We start from the raw sequence: 21,919 nt of genomic DNA, 5'->3' as shown, positions 1-21,919 counted from the left end.
CATTGTTATTCTGATTGCGCGCATCCGCTTGAGCTGTTTATCTCCAACGAGAGGTTACCTGGTCATATCCATAAAAGCTCCCACTGCCTGTGTGCTCCTTCTTTATATCCACTCACAAAAAGCCATTGTGAATATGACCACTGAAATCCGATTCTTCTCTTTTTTCCTCAACTTGAGGGTAAAGTTTTGAACACATCTCAGCCACATGAACATAAGGATTTGAGGAGGTGGCACTTGGATTTGCGGCAGGGCAGGTCACTTTCCTCCAGCCTGTAAAAATCGCAGGTTTGTGAAATGCCATCTCCCGTTTTATCTCACTAAGGCTTGTATGCTTAACACCCGATAGCCACCCTGAGAGGATTTCAGCAGACTTGGAAAGACTGTCTGGCGGCTGCTCCGGAGACGTGGATTTGGGCGGTTTTTTCTGTTATTGTAGATAATTCCTTGCTTAGTGTTTTTTTTTTATAATTCTGTATGCAGTGAATGGCTGGCACAGCAGGCCTAGTGATTTCTCTGAAACATATGGGAGTTTCATGAGTACGGGGGTCTGGGATCACCAAAGACTGAAACGCAATCTATCATTTTCAGTGACTCAGCGCGCCTGGTACGCGACCAGATATTTTCAGTTTCAGGTTTAAAGATGACAAAGGCATCTATCAAGTCCATCCTCAGCGAGGCTGGACATTGAAACTATGCGTGACCACTGAGCCGGACCCCTGAAGATTGAATGGGCATGTTTGGCACGGTACCTATTTGTCTGAATCCCCACCTTGTAGCAACAGGTTAGACACCTGGCCTCCCCCAAATGTTCTTATAGCGCTAGGCTTTGACTTTACTCCTCTCTCCGATATTTTCCCTCATGCCTCCCACCATGGTGGAGCACAACGGCCTGGACATGTGCCTTAACAAGTACTGTCACAGTTCCTCCTCGTCGTCCAGCTCCGAGCAAGACAAGAAGATGTTCAGCAAACTAAAACTCAGTTTGTCAGGGGATTACCCGAGGAAGAACGCAGAGATCCTCAGCGGCCAGTACGGGACCAACCTGCTGCTGATCGGGGTGGCGTTGATGCTGGCCATCTCGCACCATGGCCCCTCTGTCAAGGAAGAGCACCTGCTGTCCTTTGTCACATGCCTCATGATCCTCCAGCTGATCTGGATGATGTGGTACATCCTGGTGCGGGAGAGACAGAAAAACACGCGGACAGAGAAAGATGTCCACGCCACTACATGCTGGATAAGAGGTGAGTTTGTTTATAGCAGTAAATGCAAAATAAATCTAATTGATTTTAATGTTTTCCATGTTTCTAGAGATGAAATGAGATCACACATCCACATAATGCAATATAAAATGGTTTGTGATTGATTGAACAATGTTTTGCTATATAACCAGAGTGACAGTTTTAAATTGATCTTTATTTCTCTGTAGGTGGTTTGACTCTCCTTGCACTCCTTTCACTGATCATGGACGCTTTCCGAATCGGGTATTATGTTGGCTATCGGTCTTGTGTGTCTGCTGTGCTTGGGGTATATCCTGTCATCCATGCGACTCACACCATTGCACAGGTACGTTTCCAAACCCACTTTAATTTCAATACACAATAATCTTTCAGATTTTTTGCTGTGCACCACTTAACCAGGTAGGTCTTTGAATAATGTGGTCTTTGTTGTTGAGGCGAGCACAGAGTTGCTGCAACAATATAATCCTGTCATTGTCCATGTTATTTGAGTGTTACTGACAAGGGAAATCCTTCTGGTGAAGGGATTTAAATTATACTCAAGTTGTTTTTGCTGTCTATAAAATGGGTTTTAATAAGAAAGATGTTGGATACAAATGTGTCTTTTTAACTATTGTGTCTTGTTGCAATTTGTTTAGGTGCATTTTCTCTGGTTTCACATCAAGGATGTCATCAAGAGCTTTGAAACATTTGAGAGGTATGTGAAAAGTGTAATTACATAATTTAACAACACTTTTTTGACATCACAATCGTGAGAAATATCATCTTCAGCTAAAGAATGAGCAAAGTATTGAATCTGCATGCCTCCAGATCACAACAACTTGTATCATCATCCTAACACTGCTGTCAAATGAACGCCCATAAACCTTGTTTCTCTCCAGATTTGGTGTAATCCATGCAGTATTTACAAACCTCCTCCTGTGGTGCAACGGCGTCATGTCAGAAGCCGAGCACTTCTTGAACAACCATAAGAGAAGACTCTCGGCGCTGGGCTACGGAAACCTCACTATAGGTAAGGGCCAATGGGGTTGATTGCTGGCTTGTACCTGGAAGACAAGTACAATAGTCTACTTGAGAGCTCACTTCAATGGATGAAAGAAATGAGGGAAGGAGAGGAGGGTTTGCGAGGGGAAGGGAGGTTAGATCTGCAGCCCAGTGGGTCTTGTTTGTGTCGAACGTCTCTCTATTAGGTTTCAGGAGACACACAGTGTTGCTAGTGCTAGTTCACCACCACCCTCCTTGGCAACCCCCCGCTTGACCTCAGACGGCTTTGTCCCCAGGCTGCTTACTCCCATGGGTGCTGCAATTACAGTAACTGATACATCTAAGCCCAGGGTTGGGGGGTTCGGCTACTCCTCCTCATATCCGGCTGACTGTGAGGCTGGCTGCACCCTGACTGTTGTTTCATTTTTAATTAAAGACCGCAGTACCATGGTGGTGGCCTTCGGGAGGGGATAAGGGGGGGGGGGGGGGCACACGGCAGGGTTTTGTTGAGATGATCGCTAGAGGGCATCAGCATGACCATAGCGTGGCAGGCTTGACAAGGAGGAAGTATAAGAAGTGCATTGTCATCACCATCTCAGATTTTCAGCTAATGAGTCGGATTTCTAATAAAATCAGGAGAATATGACTAATGAATAAGGCCATCAAGGGGTCGGATAGGAATTTATTATGGAACTTTGTGCTGCAAGATAGCGCCCAAACCTTTATTTAAAAAACAGACACGATTTGAACTGGCTACCCTCTGAATTATTGAAAAAGGCAAAAAGAAATTCCATTAAAATGTGAATGCCCTCACAAATCCAAATACTTAAGAAGTGGCAAAAAGGACCATGCTCATTTCTTAGTTGTAGGGAAGGGAAGAAACATACCGTGGTTGTGAGTGAACTGGTCACAATGAGTAAATAGTGTGAGACATTGCGGCTACAAACAAAACCGTTGGGAAACACCGCCTTAGTAAACAGAGATGTGATCTTCTGATGCACTCTCTTGGACTGTAAATAAGTGTGTAAATAAGATTGCACTGTAGCAAAAGGAAGTCAACAAACCCAATCTGCGATTCAAAATAGTTCTTTTTAAACATTTAAGATAAGATTGGATTAGAGTAAAGGTTCGGTGGCCCCTCAAAGATTTGTTTACAGTTAAAATATGTTAACATTAAATTACATACATCTTCAAAGCCCAGATACGACCTTCATTCATTGTGGTCACAAATGTTTTATTGGAGTATATTCAAAAGTATTGCATTGTTCTATCACGAGCCTATTTTCATTCAGGAACATGTGTGCAGGAAAGGGACTTCATTTCATTTCAAACCTTTATTTATCCAGATTGTCCCTTGAGATCCTAGATCTCTTTTTCAAGGGAGACCTGCAGCAATTAGGCTCCACATGAAACATAAAACAACATAAAACAATAGAAGATATCATACAACATATTTACAAGCTACATTTACATACTTATCAACATTTACAAATACCCATAGTTTCAAAGAGCATTTCACTTAGTGACTTAGATTAGTGCACAAGTGTGTGTATGAATTTGTAAACTGATCGCGCCCCCCATTTGCTTCAATTCATTACATCTTTTCTCCACGTTTTGATTCGTCAATCGATTGAGACATGCATGAAATATTTTCTTCAAGAATTCAAGTTAACACAGGATGCATGTCGAATACACAAATGGCACTTGTGGATACGGTATTCCTCTAATGTTGTTTTAAAAGACAGCATTAGTATTAATGTAGAGCAGCATAAACATGTCTCTCATGAATCTGCATCTGTTTTTATTTGTCTTGCAGTGCACTCTGAACCCCACTGTAACTGCACCACCAGCACTTGCTCCATGTTCTCCAGCAGCCTCTTCTATCTCTATCCCTTCAATGTCGAGTATCACATCTTTGTCTCCGCCATGCTCTTTGTCATGTGGAAGAACATTGGGCGGACCATTGACCTCTCCTCGAACCGTAAGAGGCTGGCTACCAAAACCCAAGGCCTGACGGTTGGCCCCGTCCTGGGTCTTCTTGCACTGGCCAGCACTATCGGGATCCTGGTGGTCTACGTCACCCATGTGGAAGAATCCCTCAAGATGCGCCAGTCAGCCATTTCCATGTTCTACATTTATGGCATTGTCATGCTGGTTTTCATGTGCTCTGCTGGTGCTTCAGGTCTGATAATATATCGAGCTGATCACGTGCCGCTCGACACCTCCAAGAACCCATCCAGACAGCTGGACACGGAGCTGCTGTTCGGGTCCTCCATCGGCTCCTGGCTCATGTCCTGGTGCAGCATAGTAGCCGTGTTAGGGGCCGACAGCAGCCCTCCTTACCGCTGGACCAACCTCATATACTCTCTGCTAATTGTGCTGGAGAAGTACATCCAGAACCTCTTTATCGTGGAGTCCCTGTATCGCAAGCAAGAGGATGGCGAGAGGGAAGACCCCGAGTTACCAGCTTCTCCAGAAATCTTCTCGGTGACGTCGTCTTTGGCCCCGCCGTACAACGGCATCATCAACCGGGCATATGTGACTCCAGACAGAACCTGCAGCACCATGGAGAACGAGCAGGAGGAGAGCGGACAGGTGTACAGATGTCCCAGGAAACCTTCCGAGGTGCCGCTGACCGTTGGAAACAAAGTAAAGGAGCCCACAAACATAAAGAGGCAAATCCTGAAAAACATTGCTGTCTTCCTGATTATGTGTAATATTTCGGTAAGCATTTGCATTTGTCAACCTGCATGTACATCATTACGTTAACGTTTTTTTATGGTAGTGACACACCCACAGAAAATTATCACTCAACTTTGTTGTTACCCGCAGAGCATTTGAGCTTCTTTTGGCTCATTATTTGGGTTTTCATTTTCATCAGCTTTTTTAAGCGATGAGCTTGTATGTTAGTCCTGTAGGCAGACACAGATGTCAACTAGCTTTTGAACATAGTGAAGCATTTAGCAGCGATTGAGCAAGATATTTCCTCTAAGAGTTGGTGGAGACCAAAGAAGAGCCAACCGCGAGTGAAGGCGCCCAGAAACACAACTTCAAATGAGTGCTAAAATTGCTTTAAGTAAAGTGGTAGCCTTTTGCTAACAGCTTAACAAGGTCACTATAATGACGCTATTCAAAGTTCCAGTTACGCCAAGGCAATGCCCTATCTAACAATGCTGACAAGAGTGAAAAATAATTGGTGTCCATAATACAACAGCTTTACTCAAAATGTAATGGGTTCTTACTTGGCCAATGCCTCACCCTTCCACCAAGTTTCCAAGCTTCTTGAAAATCAGGCTAGCAATTTTTAAGTAATCCGTAATCCTGACCTCCTTGGGGAGGGTGATAATATGTCAATGTATTGAGTACAGCAGGTTTTGCTGCCCCCAAGTGGCCAAAACAAGTAAATTCAGGTTTAACTAATTAAAGTTCTGTCTTTCTTTCAGCTTTGGATCCTTCCTGCCTTTGGCTGCCGGCCACAGTACGACAACGGGTTGGAACAGGAGACGTTTGGCTTTAGCATATGGACCACAGTTCTCAATTTCGCTATTCCTTTGAACCTTTTCTACCGCATGCACTCAGTCGCCTCCCTTTTCGAGGTGTTCCGCAGAGTCTGACATAATAGCAGACGGCTGACAACGCCAGATAACATGCACATGAACACTTGTCACCACCGGCTCCCGAGAGTGTCTCCCAGCACAGGTCAGCCGTTCAGGAGGCGGTCTGGGTCACACTCCAACAGACTTGGCAAAAAAGCTATGGAGACGAACAAAACGTAGATCCCTCTGTCTGGGGATTAAGGAGGAAGACGAACCTATTAGCCCATGTTCCTTGGAGAATGACCTTGTATAACACGAGGCTTATTAAAAATGGTGATGAGAAGGACCTTTGGTTTTGAGAATAGACCTTTGTACTTCTTTTTCTGTAGTCACAGTTCAGTAGGCTTTCCTCACTGGTTCATTGTGTAAAATGGATATGCTGTAACCGACACACACATTTTGCATTGTTTCATGTTACTAGTATTTAGTAGCTCACTGAATACAACGGGTAAGAAACCCCTGTCACAAACATCTAATAGTACTGTATGCAAGAGAGCCACATGTGACCCCTACTCTATCTGAACTGAAGTGTTCATACTCTCTATGGATATGGTTCTCATTTCATTCCCTTAGTAGTTCAAGTCAAATGACGAACTAACACTTGAGCTGCAAAGGCAGCTGCAATCTGAGCACTATATTTTGTATTATCTCTATGAGTTGGACTACAGTTCTCGGACTCTCAGTTGTATAAGGTTGATCAATGTCGCTCTGTTCTATGATCCTCTTCTGTCAAGTTGTGTTCAAAATTACGTGTTATGGCCTAGATAACAGTTTTAGGTCAAATAACAAATCCACTGTCAAAGAAGAGATTCACTTCATGGCCCGATGATGTTAAATAAAGGTGCCCCTATATTGTCAAAAGTGAAAATCTTGTATCTAAATTGTTTGAGGATTTTTACACAATATAAAAGAATGAAGAGCTTGTATGTTTACACCTCAAAGATAATCAATAAAACCCACCCCAGTCTGTGACACTACTTTTTAAACATATATACACAGATATACTGTATACTTGTACTGTACCATTTTTTTATATCCAATCAATGTATACCTAGTCAGTTCTCAACCTGGTGCTATTTCACTTTGTGCCAATTTATGGTAAAAAACATGTTTTTTTAATTTAGGTGCAAATCCAATGTTATATAATCTTTGTAAATACTGTTGTGCTGATCAAACTCATTCAGACCCTGTGTTACGAGTGTTATGAAATTCTAATGAAATGGTGCTCATATGAAATAATGTGTACAATAGTGATGAGTGTATATGTTGAAATAAAGACTAGCTTTCTTTTGTTCATAAAGAGGACGTGTCACATTTTTTCATGTGGTTTTCTGCATTACACCGAAGATCTCTGATCAATGTTCCTACATTGTTACCTTTTTATTTAACAAGGTAACTCCTATTGAGATTCACTTTTTCCAGGAGAGCCTTGGACATTTTCACTGACTTTCTTGATAGGCTGGCTTTGTAGTACATATTTACTTCACAAGGTGGCGCCAAGTATTTATGCTTTTCCATGAGCTTAATCTGACAGTACAAAAACTCCATTCCACAACAGCTTGGATTAGTTCACAATCATACATTTAGAGAGAATCAAAAGTATGCAGAGTCATTACATTTAGAGAATCACATTTTCTTTTCAGATATATGAATAAATGGGCATTTATCATAATCTCTTAACTGAACATCGACCAACAATAACTGTATTCGTATTTTCAATGTTTAACTGCTTTTTTTTACTTCTAACATACAGCCAAAGTATTCTACACAACCCATTCTAGACATTATTCTCTTCGACACTTGACAGACCCTTGAGTTCTTTCAGCATGACAATTCACTGGCTCTCGTAACATTTGTAATAATGTTTAATACGTGAAGTATAAAATGTTGTTCCTGACACAAGTTGCCTCCTGCCTCCAGAGATTATAGGTTACTCCAGAGTATTTGGCATCGGGCGTTGGGGGATTATTTTTGACGTAGTGTCACAACGATTTGACAGGCACGCAGATATATCTAAAAATACCTCATGACGTTTCAAAGCCGGAAACGCCACTGCTGCTGCACAGACGGAGCCGGAGCGAGTCCGCAGAGAGTGTGAATGTGACTCACCTGTGCAGGGTGACTCTGAAAAGTGGTTGAGATATTTGCCCCATTCTGTGGTCGTCAATTCGCAAATAACCGTAACCCTAAAAAAACAACATAATGCATACTATTTTAAAAGACCCATTGGATTTTTTCCTTAAATCATACATATTAAAACTACAATATAGCTTTTAATGCCATGGTGTAAAACCTGTTTCTAAAATACTGAGGGAATTCTGAAGACATTTGCCTTTTCAGCACCATGGACAGCTCTTTGCTCAGTTCCCTTTGCAATCACAGTTCCTTCTCCTCATGGTTTAAATAATTATGCTGATTGGGTGAGTCTAAAACCTTTATTAAGTTAATACAATTAAATCTCTCTTTGGTTCTTTATTAATAGTTTTGTCAATTGTGTGGACACACAGTTTGATCCTGCACACAAAACCATGTCTCCATATTGTTTCTCCTGTCACTGCAGTGTTATGTGATGGCCCATGGAGAGGATAGACGATCCATAACTGAAATATATCTCTAAACTGAATTTAAATGTGGCTCCTTCAAAAATGTTTAGGGCTTCTCCTCGCACCCTTTCCTAGCGCAGTGCTGTGCGTAACACCACCCACTAAGGAGGCGCGATTCTGCAACCAATGCGCTCAGCCCTGGTCAGGTTAGTGCGCGTTAGGGACTCCCTGCGCACCCACACCGCGTGCAGGATACCTCGGACTGAGAGATTCGCAGGGGCAGCCAGGTCAGACGACTGGACCCAGGCACGAATTTCAACATGCGCTCCTCTCTGCTTACTGCGTCCCAGCTCCAAAGCGCACATGGCATGTTGCACGGCTCAGTTTTAAGGCGATCAATTTTATCTTTCTCTGTGTTTTGCACTCCACATCAGGCTGGCAACCGAGCGTGTCAATGGGAACAATACTATGAATGGCTGTTAACTGCGCCTGTCCTCGCGCGCGGAGCAATGGACTGCAGTTTTACCTGAAGAGACACATGGAGAACCCAGCAAAGTATCTCTCAGCGGTGCAGGTGATGGAATCAGCGCCGGCACCCCTCGGAGAGACTATGTGGAACACCACCGAAACGGAGGCAACAAAGGACGGTAGGACGGATTTGGTGGCGCGCACCGTGACGGGCTGTCTGCTGTCCCTGCTCATCCTGTTGACCCTCCTGGGGAACATCATGGTGTGCTCCGCGGTGCTGCGCTTTCGGCCACTGCGGACCAAAGTCACCAACATTTTCATCGTCTCCCTGGCTCTATCGGATTTATTCGTGGCCATCCTGGTGATGCCCTGGAAAGCTGTGGCAGAGGTGGCGGGGTACTGGCCGTTTGGCACTTTCTGTAACGTCTGGGTAGCGTTTGACATTATGTGCTCCACCGCCTCAATCCTCAACCTCTGCATCATCAGCATGGATAGATACTGGGCCATCTCGAGCCCCTTCCACTACGAGAGGAAGATGACCCAGAGAGTTGCCTTTGTTATGATAAGCATAACTTGGACGTTGTCTGTGCTCATCTCATTCATACCGGTCCAGCTGAACTGGCATAAAGCCAACGATGACGAAACAGCGGGGACGCACAACTCCTCTACGAGCCGGCTGTTGGAGGAGAACTGCGACTCCAGCCTGAGCAGAGAGTATGCCATCTCCTCCTCTTTGATAAGTTTCTATATTCCCGTCGCGATTATGATTGTGACTTACACCCGAATATACCGGATCGCACAAATACAAATTAGAAGAATAGCCTCCCTAGAGAGAGCAGCAGAGCACGCGCAAAGTTGCAGGACAAACAGAATAGAGTGCCAACGCCATAACACCTTGAAAACGTCAATTAAACGCGAGACAAAAGTTTTCAAAACTCTGTCGGTGATTATGGGAGTGTTTGTGTTTTGCTGGTTACCTTTCTTCATCCTAAACTGCATGGTCCCGTTCTGCGACAGGCCGGCCACAGATCGGGACGCGGGCCTGCCGTGTGTAAGCGAAACCACTTTCGACGTGTTCGTGTGGTTCGGCTGGACCAACTCCTCCCTGAACCCCATCATCTACGCCTTCAACGCAGAGTTCAGGAAGGCTTTTGCGAGCCTCCTGGGCTGTCGCAACTTCTGCTCCAGTACGCCAGTGGAAACTGTGAACATCAGTAACGAGCTGGTCTCCTATAATCAAGACACCCTCACCCACAAGGAGATCGTGAACGCATACGTGAACATGATGCCCAACGTGGTTGAATGTATCGAACACGAAGAGACTTTTGACAGGATTTCTCAGTTTTCTCACAACAATGAAATCGCCACCGACTCTGTTTGTGACTTGGAAGACTGCGAGGCAGATATCAGCCTTGACAGGATGTCACCGTTCACACCCAATGGAATACACTAACTCCAACGTTGTTCTCCCAGTGCATTTGGATGTATTACTTATAATAATCTCATCGTTCTTCACCTCTTTGGTCCCAGAAGCTGCTCTCCATATGGACCCCACATGGTCAGGATCTACCACGCTCTGAGCAGCTGCTGAGGGACAAAGTGACTCATGCTCATGGACACTTCAGCAGGATGCATGCCTCTCTAGCCACCAGTCCCCCCTGCCGCCGCTTTATGTCAATAATGAGATGTGATGTTGTTGTCCTGTTCTGAAATAAGTGATGTAGGTGTTTATTTACATGACAAGTGAAGTCTTTGTTTCATCTGTTAAAAAGTTAAATGTAAGCTGTTGTTTACCGGAAAGGCTTCTGTGTCTCATCCACTTGCAGAGGGAAAAAAATGTTTGTAAAAACTCACATGAGGATTATAATGATTATAATGGAAACCTTTTTGCTGCTTAAAAACCTCCGTGTATCCGGTGCCCGCCTTTCCACTGAGTATGAAAACTGAGGGAAGCCTTACTGACAGTGTAACCAAGATATCTCTACTCAAATGCAGTCATTTTCAGCGCCTTATCTTATTTAAGGAAGAGTTTTGAGACGAGAAAGGAATGTGTCTAAAGTTACATGATGCCAAAATGCAGTATCAAAGTGTTTACCCACGCACTACACCCACCCTGATGGCTCCTCCTCCAGCACACCCTCTCTGCCTCCTTTATGCAGTTTGATCACAGATGGCCGGAGGAAAACACGATTTAAAGGCACCAGAACTAATGCTATAACCTTGCAAGAGTTACACTGAAATCCAAATCAAATAATTCTGACCAGAACCAGCAGTTATTAAAGCGGTCAACATCGTTAACTCTTTTCTGTGACCTTCATTTCTCCTTGAGGCCAAAACTACTGAATGGTTCTGCTTTATCAACCAGTCAGCTCTAACTGACCTTACAAAAGAAAAGAAAGGATCAAGGCTGTCCTGAACGACCAAAGATTTCAAGGAGGGAATCAATAACTCCGACACAATAAGGCTACAGCGTTTGTCAGCTGCAGGAATAATTGTTATAGAAAGCCTGTACAGACACGCACGCACGCACGCACGCACGCACGCGTACGCACACACACGCACGCATGCGCACACACACACACACACACACACACACACACACACACACACACACACACGCACAAGGGCCACTGGGCCAACACAACTGGATGTCATACATCACCTCTCCAACACCTCTATCTTTGTACTGTACAGGTGATCTGATCTGAATGTATACTGTACTTTAAACAGTGAAGTGTGTCATCATTTGTCTAATAAAATGCTGTCATGCTGAGAGGAACAGAGTGCTCTGGTATTTTCCTGAAGGTCACATTACAGTTTATGGGGTTTCACGAGTGGACACATTTTGCTGGGTTGCAGTTTTTTTTTTTTTACTTGAGTTCAACCTTCATTTCAAGTGTACTCAGCAGCTCTTATGCATATTCAACTCTGACCCCTATTTTTTTTTTCAAAGTCATTTTTTAGCTCTTTGGACAGTTTCACAGCAGAGAAAGGAGTAGTACTTTATGCAGGCAAACAGAGAGTGAGTCAGAGGTCCCAAGAAGACTAAAACGGCATTATGTTAGTGTGTATGTTAGAGTCTGCAGCTCCTCCAGGACTCTTCCTTCGACCGTCATGTCCTCCAGATTGAAACACCTGAAATATTTCTTCCGAGGGCTAGAGAGAATCAAATGAAAATAATAGGCAGTTGTGTATATATAAAGTAATAAAAAGTAATAAGAACATACCTTGAAGGACAGATCTGCCTTTCATGGTGGTGTCTTCTTCTTGGCAAGTGTTCACACATTTAACACACTGCTTTGTTTTCTTTGAACCGATATCAATACTTTCATACAGAAACTCTACCAAAGCGGGAGTAAATGCGTCAGTTGAATTGCCAACAGCATCTGTCAATTCAATCTTTCTGCAAGCAGAGAAAAAACACCCGCTGTTTAAAAATCCCGTCAGTGTGTCCATCTTATAAAGGTCTAGGCACACAAGACTTAACAGACACATTCAGCCTCTTGTCTTATCTCACCCTTTGAGATACTTACCTGCCTATTGTCAGAAATTGACCTTTAATCTGGATGCTTGGAACTTACTTTTCAGTGGGGTTTATTTGAAGTACTAGGCACACTGATGGACGGATTTACAATTCACGTCTTCTCCGAGGGCTGGAATGCGCATATTGCATCTGTAGAGAATAAAGAAATATAAAGTCTGAGCCAATTATCTCGTCCCTGTTGTCGGCCCACCAAGGAAGTCATTTGCTGCTGCAGTGTGTTCATGTACAGCATGCCAAGTGAAATAAATAAACATAAACAATAACAACTTAATTTGAATTTCTAAAACTTTATGTGACCTTTCTCTGAACCCAAGTTTTCATTTTGACTCATGCATTGGGGGCATAGGAACAAACAGAGGCAGAAAAAATAGAGAGCGCTTTATCTTTAAGGGGGATTTTTGATGCCCTTTGTGACTCGGATACATTACTTCATTTGGAAACAACAAATCTGAAAATAAAAATATTATTGGGGTTGTGAGTTAACCACATCTCTGCATTCTTTTTTAAACCAATAAATTAACTGTGTTGTAATTAAATCTCTCCCTCATTGTTACTTTGTGATATTGTATTCTGTGAGGAAATGTCAATTACATCAATGCATTTAAATGCAATTTAAAATACTTAAGAGAACATAGCAACTTCTCCTTTTGCAATACAGTGGAGAGAAGTACTGTTTAATGTAGCATAACATTGAGATACTTAAGTAAATTACCCTAAATGTAGCCTTTATATGTATATTGTATGATTAGTATCGTTGAAGCATTATTATATATATACATTGAATTGTAATCTTTTAATTGACTGCAGAATAATTAAATTAAAGCAGTTTTTTAAATATTGCATAGAATAATTTTAAACAAACAGACATTTTTCACTGGGATCACTCCAGCCCCTTCCCCTTTGTACCCTCGGTCTACAATTACTTCTAACTTGCCTTTACTTTGATCGAAACCACACATCTGTTAACTTTCGTGGATGCATCTTACATGGTTGTAAAGCTATCGCGGGGAGATCATCTTTTTCTTTTCTTTTTTTCACTTACATTTTTATTGACATTTTTATTAACATACAAAACCACATATAGTTCTGTATACAATTGAATTAGAGACCCATTGAAGAAGAAAAAAGAAAATACAAATAATAATAAAAACAAGCAAACAGTGACATGGAAGCTTTCTATCCTATTTCAATGCAACATCATGGTCTGGTTCCAATTCTCAATTTGTGGTGTCGTTCATTTTCCTTTTACATTCAACCCATTTTTCCCATTTGGACTCAAATTTCCCTTCCTGGACCCTCAATATGTGTGTGAATCTCTTCATATCAAGTATTTCCTGTACTACTCCCAGCCATTGCTCCTTTGTAGGTGGATCTGCTTTGTACCATGCTCTGTTAATTGTTTTCTTGCTGGCAGCCAGCAGCACCTTAATCAGGTATCTGTCCCCACCCTGTGTGTTTTCCTGCACCAGATTCCCCAAGTATAACATCAGGCTGGAGATCATCTTTTTGCAGACAGAAATCTAACAACTGGGAAAGTACTCAAAAACCTCCTCTGTGGAAGCTCCTTCTGCAGCAAGTGTCTTCAGGAGCATAATTTGCAATGATGACACACCACACGCATACTCATGACATACTCAGGAGCTAAAGAAAAGACCGGCAGAATGACATTGCTGTTCTCCTCACAGGTTCTCCTCTGACACATTTTCCACAAATCAAGACAATCTTTTATATTCGCCTCATAAGAGGATCATCACACAGCTGTCATGGGATTTAGATGAAATGACAACGAGATAAACGCCAAATTGCCTGAATCCCTGCTGCAGTGCTCCAGTGATTATACACCTTCCACCTCCATCCTCTTTGTGATCAGTGTTTTCCCAAGAGGACAAAGATGAGAGATGGCGTGATGATCTGTGGATCAGGAAGTTGAGTCATTCAGATCTGAAAGACAGGTGATATCTTAGCAACGAGTAGTCAAACTGATTAAATTCAAGACGACTGGTGACATTTTGATCAAACCTGAAACATTGATGCACTTTGAAACTGCATTTTTAAAATGGACGGTTTAATTAAGGCCTGCTGTTCAAATTTCGAAACCCATAACCTCCGCTGCCAATCTTATTTAACTGGAGCCTGATGGATAATACTGAATATTATTTTATCTAAAACACATAACGCATAAAGTAATTTTGTCCAAGCAGTACGAAAATAGCAGTACGAAATAAGGAAGCATGCAGCATTCCCAGGGGTTGATGTGTTTACTTGTGTTCTCTGTGTTTACTTGTGTTCTCTGTGTTACGTCCTTGCAATGCGGAACAGATATGAAAGGTGGTTTGACCTCGATATGCAGCCGTGACAGGAGGGCTGGAGAGGAAGTGGAGGCAGGCTTAGGGCCGTTACACCATCCGTCAGGACACATTCATCAAAATCACTCCACCGGTCTCCTGCACACACGTACATGTCCACGCACAACACAAAACAAATAGATGCACAACTGCTACAAGGTATTTGGTCTGAATCTCCTTTCTCTGTCAAACTGCACAAACACACACACACACGCACGCACGCACGCACGCACGCACGCACACACACACACACACGCACACACACACACACACACACACACACACACACACACACACACACACACACATACACACACACACACACACACACACACACACACACACACACACAAACACACAGACCTTTAGGTTTTATTTTACCATCTCCTTTCAGTTCTCATTATGCTTTCCATACCTTCTTCAATCATCTAAGGACAGCAGAGAGGCAGTTTAACTTCCTGTCGCTTTGCCTCTCAAATGGCAGTGTTAAGGCTGACACCACTTTGAGCGTATTCTAGCTGCATGAGTAACAAGTAAATGAAGCCTTTAATTACTGTGGACAAGCTTGACCTGTTTACCAGATAGTCTATGATCGACCTGGGAATAACCTCGCCAAAATTAGAGTCTCGCCACCTCCTCACACACCCTGCGCTCCCATGTTCCACAGTGACTTTTTCAACTGCGACTTCATTTTAATGAAGGCATGTTTTATTCTCATGATAAAAGAAACTGTCTGGCTCTGTCTTTTGACTTGCATCCTTAAAAAGAGACTTCATTTAGATCACTAAGCCATTGTTGCAAATCTGTATGTGAGAACAGTTTCGCGTTTGAAGATCAGACGTTTTGCTTTGAAACTCCTTCTTTCACCTCTCGGTGCCATCCTATGCTTCGTGTCTCTGTAGTGTTGAGTTATTTTAGGTGAGCTTGTATAAAGATACCTTTTTCCTAAGGCTACTGGTATACTTCGTATGTCAAGCCTATGGCAAGCGAAAACTCTCATGATCTATTTAATAAGTCCCATTTTCTACAAGGAAAAACTCAAACTAGAGTGAAAATGCAATGAATATATTTTGGCTGAATGGATCTGTCAATTTTAAATGTAAACTGAAATGCAATATGAAATGTATCAACTTCAAAACATTAGGTAAGCATTTTCCTTCAAGCGAAGAATGCAAAAATCCCAAGAGGTTTTTCTCAAATTTGTAAAACTTATTAATTATAACATTTATATTTATATTTTTCACATTTAAAGTCGTAGTAAAATCAGAAAAAGGTTTGTTGTTTAGTCCTTTTTCATTGAAAGTGTATTGCAGGCTTTGCAAACATATTGATAGAGGGATTTGCAAAGTCTCTCATGAGAATATGTTCACATTGGCGGTCACACCTCCTCCACGTTACCGCTGAGCTCTCCAGGGATATGTGCTCAGCCCCCTACTTCGCATGCTGTACACACAACTGAAGCCCTAGACATGTTTTTTTAAAAATACTTTTTGTTTCTCTACAAGCTTAAATATTAACGACTACATATGCACCATACAAAGTCAAAGTTTGGAGAAAAAATACATCTCTGGGTATTATTTAAGCAGATACAATTTGCAACCGGGTGTCTATAGTCAACAATGGTATTTGCACCCGGGTGTCTATAGTCAACAATCTTATTTACACCCATGGATTGAAGTTCCCTGGAACAATACCAGGGAACTTCAATCATTGGGATTGTCCAGGTGAAAAGTATGTTCTGCTTGTGTGAAGATGCTTCTGTAGACATCACAAGAGACAGTTAAACTGATGAGATAACACAGCGAACTGACGGATTATGTTCTCATAATCAATAATGACAATTTTATAATAATAAATATGAGGTATAAAAAAGTTGTGGGATAGTCATTATTAAACTATGAGATGCTCATCAGGAAATAATGTGACTCTAGGTTTTTAGCAACTAGAGATATTGAAGTCACAATTGCAAGAAAGTTTACCTGACATTTTTTTTTCTTTCTTTTGATGAAAGCAATGGACTTCAGAATGACATTCTATTCTATTCAATCAGATAAAAAAAATAATCACATTGGCAATGGTGAACAAAGCCAATGCTGAAATGGTGTGCCCAGGCCTTTATAGCTTGTCACTGAATTGTTTCAACAGAGGCACCGCAGGGGCAAATTACCTGGACTGACTCAATATGAGAGGGAAGGGAATGAGGCAAGAGTTGTTTAGCTAAATTGGAAAGAAGAAAACATTTACTGTTAAAGGTACACAATGCCCCCTTGCTGACCAATCAAAACACTCCAGAAAGGAAAGAGAGTATCTGTAGGAACAAAGAGAGGGTAATCTACTTCAACACTTGCTGTGCTTGTAAATCAATCATCTGGTGACTCAGCATCCCTCTGCATTTCCCTCACCATCATCAGTCAGTCAGTGTGATGGATTGCTGCTCTGCAGGAGCTAACAGTTCAAATGGCAAGGTCATGTGTGCCAATTTGACATTCAGGAGCTGAACAGCAAGATGTTGGGCATTAGGCCAAGCCGATTAGTAATTATGAGGTTCATTTCAGTGACTGTCATTCCATTGGTATTAAGTTATACATCTAATAAATGTGTTTCTCACATTTGGAAGTTGAGAATGGCCATACTAGCTATTCTTTCTTTTTTAAATCATACCAAAATTACTTTCTTACCTCAAGAAAATAAAGCTTTTTTTCTCTTCTGGATAACTTATGTTGATTGACGAAAAAAGCAAAGGCCAATTGTTTCAGGTAATGAGAAAATATATCACTACCAAACAACGTATGTTTTCTTGAAATCACGAGATGAAAATCTTGAACATTTGTGTCAGGTTCTTTGATCAGACCTGATTGGGGAGGATTTAGTAAGTCAAAGCATGAATGTGTAATTTAATGAATTCACTAAATGTTTCATCTGCAACCGGTCTAGTTTTCGTCCTAAATGATGAGGATTAATCTGAATGAGAAACACTGAAATTAAAATATATTGCATTGATCATTAATTTACTCCTTAATTAATTAAAAACAATTTCAGCTTTAATCTGTTGCTATAGTTGTCAAGATGCACATCTATAGGTTACATGGTTGCATAGCATTGATGATCTCTGAAAATACATTTGAAATAAAAGAAAACAACCTTTTGTTTTTTGTAACAACCTTGTAAATTGATTGCAAGAATGGCAGTTCTCTGCTTCCATACATTAACATGACTATGCTAGTCATTGATAAATCACATTTCTAATAGAACATATATCATTTACCTTAGCAACAAAACATAAACCTACACCTTTAATCTGCTATTTAGTCCTCTTGGCATATTATCTTCTTCAGTTGTAGCCTGATTGAGTGACAGCAGATACAAAAAAATTGGTTATTACGACTTGGCTGTATCGTGAAAAGGAGTCAGGTCAGCCGCCATTATGTCAAAGGAAACGACTCGGCGCTGTCAGGAAGGTCATCCTCTTCGGGGTGGACAGCACACGGATATGACGGTGCGTTCCTGAAATGAGTCCATGGGGCAGCAATTACTGCCAGCGAGCACAATAATTCAGTATACCATAAAAGCTATTATTGGGAGCAGACCTGAACAAGTCATTGTCTCCCTGCTCTGATTTCACCCCGTGATGATGGACAGAGCTGATTTATGAGCAGGAGACTGGGACTTTGTTACAGCTGCTTTCAGAGGAGCAGGCTGAGATATGCCCTGCAGAATGCACAAAGGCTATTGACTTTGTAAACAGTATGGCAGTTTCCATAATGATTATACGGCCCGAGTTAATAATTTAGCCTCTCCAATATTAATATTAGTTCACAAAGAGATTGGATTTTTTGTATTAAGCTTCTACCTCACGCACTCACTTTCTTTGAAACTCATATTGTTGCAGACTATTGCATTTAAAAATGTTACCTTTCTTTTATTAGCATTCAGGGAATCGGTGCGTGAAGGAGGAGCCCCGCAGAGAGGAGACGGACATAGACGTGATCAAAGTTGATCATCTGTTGTTCCACAATCTGTTTCCACCAAAACAACAACAGATTAGTTTCAGGAATGTAATTATATAATTGTATTATAAATGTGTGGACCATACAAAGAGAGTCTTTGGGAGGCTGTATAGGCTCATTGATGTTTTATAATGTTTACCATGGTCACCATCTTGTGTTCTGGTTTTATGTTTCAGTATTTGTTTTTTGTAAGAAGGGGCGGGTCGAATAAGATTTTCTTCTCCCTGCTCCTTTCCACCATGCGCTAAAAAACCCAACAACAACAACAACAACAACAACAACAACAACAACAACAACAACCAGTAAGTGTACATGTTTTGTAAAGTGTACATGTTTTGTTTTAAAATAGCTGCCATGTGTGGAATAAACAAACAAATAAATACATCTTAGCTTAGTGTTATAGAATGCTAACTAGCGATGTGCTAACCGACTCTTTTCACAGACTCGGTTATCTCCGGTTGAGACATGTATCGACTATTCACCAACGACATAATGCAGTTTTTTGAGCTGTGTCATTGCTCATTACAGCATGAGTTTGCATAGATGTAAAAAACTTAATGTGCTCTGCAATGAATGAATTATGCTAATTAAGATAAACATTTGTCCCCCTCTGCAGATCTGTGAGCAGATACTTTGAATTACAAAAGAGTGAGAGTCCAGTCCCATGGGTGCCTCCAATAAGACGTCCCCTGCTTCTGTCAAAGTTATCCGGCTGATGTCAATATTTTCCTTCCAACAGAACACTCCGTCCTCCTGCTTATTATGCCGCTAAGTGCCTGCAAAAAGCATCCGTCTGTTCTCTGAGAAAATAAGAAGGGACCAGTGATGGTACTTGAAGGACAATGCTGCACTTTAGTGCGATGAAAACCCTTGCAATTTTTTTTTTGTGATTCCTGTTACATGTTAATGACAATGTACTAGTACTGACATGAATGCCTTCACCTTGCGTTGAAATTCCCTGTCACAACATACTTCATATCACTATTGGGACTCTTTATTATAAATGTATGGCTTATGATACCAGCAACTGGGACAGATAGAGAACCATGCTGACCTTCATTAATCTTTCATACTGTATGAGTTTTATTTGGGTTCAAGTAGAAAATATCATATGATTTGAATATGATCTGCAAAAAGTGTAGGTATCATAAGTTTTAGATTTAACCTGCAACTTATCGTTCATAGTTTAGTTTTTGCTTTAAATGCAATGCCTTAATGTCATTTAAAAAAGATTCCGGTGTTTTCTTTTTAGAGAATTGTAAATAAAGACTGTATTAAATGTATAACTACTCATTAAAACACATCCAGTCAATGGCCTGAAATTGAAATGATTACAATCTGATTTAGAAATGAGTGATTAGCCACAATACCCATATTTCACAATAAAGAGAGCATTTGTAAATCACGGCCCTGTGTAATGGATTGTTAAGCTCTTTTGTGCCACTAACAAAAGCCTTGAGCATCAGAGCGAGGATGTCTTTGAAAGCTTCAGAAACGCTTTCCCCTGATTTAATGTGTGACTCAACAGATGAGGTGAACAGATGCTGCCTTACATGCTGTCTTTATATTCTGCGTCTGGGTGGGTGTCTCACGCTCAAAACTGCAGTCTGTGTGCTGGACCTCAGCTGTAAAGAACAATCTCACAAACTCAAAACAACATGAATTCGTGTCTGCTCATCTTCCAGAGATGTATAGAGAGGTAACAGTAACAGCTATTGTGTCAAACACCCCTTGTTATCGTGATCTCCAAAATCCATATAGACACTGATTGTTTAAATCTGCGTTCTAATCAAAAAGCTGATGAGTCTGCATCGTATAATGCCTGCATGCATGCAATTATAATCGGGGATATTTTCCTGTCAGTTACTAATTGCCATTCAGTCCCACAGGACCACTGATGATGATGTCACTGGTGTATTATATACCAAAACAACTGAACGCTGTGTTTTTAGATTAGTTGGCAATCACGTTTTGTCCTGTCTCCCTTGGTCCCCATAGTGATTGGATAATTGATATTAGGTTTTGATCCACTAAAAAACAACTAAGCATTTCCTGATGGAACTAAATGAAATTCTAGAGCAGCTGAATTTCATCAGTGTTGAAATGCTTGGTAGCAAATTTAATAAGATCCTGCAGCCTGGATAACAATCAGGGTCACTAATTTCTTTAATAATGTGGAACATGTAATGCAATATGGAAAGTGTTACAAATGAGTGATCTTTGGAAATAACCCTACCATTCCTTTCCCTTTATTCATCTGAAGACAGACACTGGTCACTGGAGGACTAATGAGCAATTACTCCTCCATATGGACCTATTCAATGTCAGAGAAATGGCAAGGCTGTTTTGAAAGTCCTAGCAACATTTTCAAAGATATGCTGGCAGATAAAAAAGTATAGCGTTTTTTTAATGTGTAAATTCATTTGGTCATGCAGCCAGGGAACAAATCCGACGGAGAGTAGATGCTGTGTAACTGAATCTGTGGTGATACAGCAATCCCTTTAACACTTAATCAATAGGGCTGACTCTTACATTGGTGGCAATTACATTTGTCAAAATGTAATTTCCACAAGTGAAATTGCCCATTTCATCATCATTGCCAAATCTTGAAAACTAATTGTGACAAGTTATTTATTTTAGATATCAGCAATAGCATTTGGGTATGTGCGACATATCAACAAACCATGTTTGCGTCATATGATTAACCTTTTAAGCACTGGGCCAAGGCTATTGGTCAACTTTGAAATATACTTTGTAAAGAACATTCAACAAATGCTAATGTTTTGTCATAAAACACTCTATTTCCCATTTGCAACACTAGCTCCACATTACAATATTTAGTTTTAGTATATACTGTACTGCGTGTCATTGAAGTTATCTACAATAACATTTTGACTAATAGAAAGTACATGTCAGAAACATCCTTACTAGTTACAATGCCAAGCCCATTTATCAATAATCAGTTTTGACCAGTCATAACTATATTTTAGATATCTCTAATATGAAAAAAAACTGATTCCTACAATGAACATTCACAAAAGTGAAAAAGTCATTGTTGGTTTCACTCATTAGAATAGCAGCAATTACATACGTAAATAACCCCATGGATATGTAATTTCAACTTGTCAAAAGGATTTGAAGATATCAGTAATCAAGCTGAGTTTTTATTAAGCTACAGATATCGTTATCAATGAACA

The 21,919-nt window shown here is 41.1% G+C and overlaps 2 protein-coding genes across 2 annotated transcripts; both read left to right on the top strand.

Annotated features, from left to right (window-relative positions):
* Positions 1-530: 530 nt before the first annotated feature.
* Positions 531-7,086, top strand: otop1 (otopetrin 1). The gene is made up of 6 exons (XM_079685390.1): positions 531-1,241; positions 1,427-1,563; positions 1,874-1,932; positions 2,117-2,247; positions 4,036-4,943; positions 5,663-7,086. The coding sequence occupies exons 1-6, from the start codon at positions 860-862 to the stop codon at positions 5,831-5,833; spliced, it is 1,788 nt and encodes a 595-aa protein (XP_079541516.1). The 5' UTR covers positions 531-859; the 3' UTR covers positions 5,834-7,086.
* A 1,584-nt stretch (positions 7,087-8,670) lies between these two features.
* On the top strand, positions 8,671-11,517 carry drd5a (dopamine receptor D5a). Its single transcript, XM_079685098.1, has one exon. It carries the CDS (start codon positions 8,831-8,833, stop codon positions 10,277-10,279), a length of 1,449 nt encoding a protein of 482 aa, XP_079541224.1. The 5' UTR covers positions 8,671-8,830; the 3' UTR covers positions 10,280-11,517.
* The last annotated feature ends 10,402 nt before the right edge of the window (positions 11,518-21,919 follow it).

The sequence above is a fragment of the Notothenia rossii genome, assembly GCF_949606895.1.
Source record: "Notothenia rossii genome assembly, chromosome: 5".
NCBI classification, from domain to species: domain Eukaryota; kingdom Metazoa; phylum Chordata; class Actinopteri; order Perciformes; family Nototheniidae; genus Notothenia; species Notothenia rossii.
This window is presented reverse-complemented; position numbering and strand designations above follow the sequence as displayed.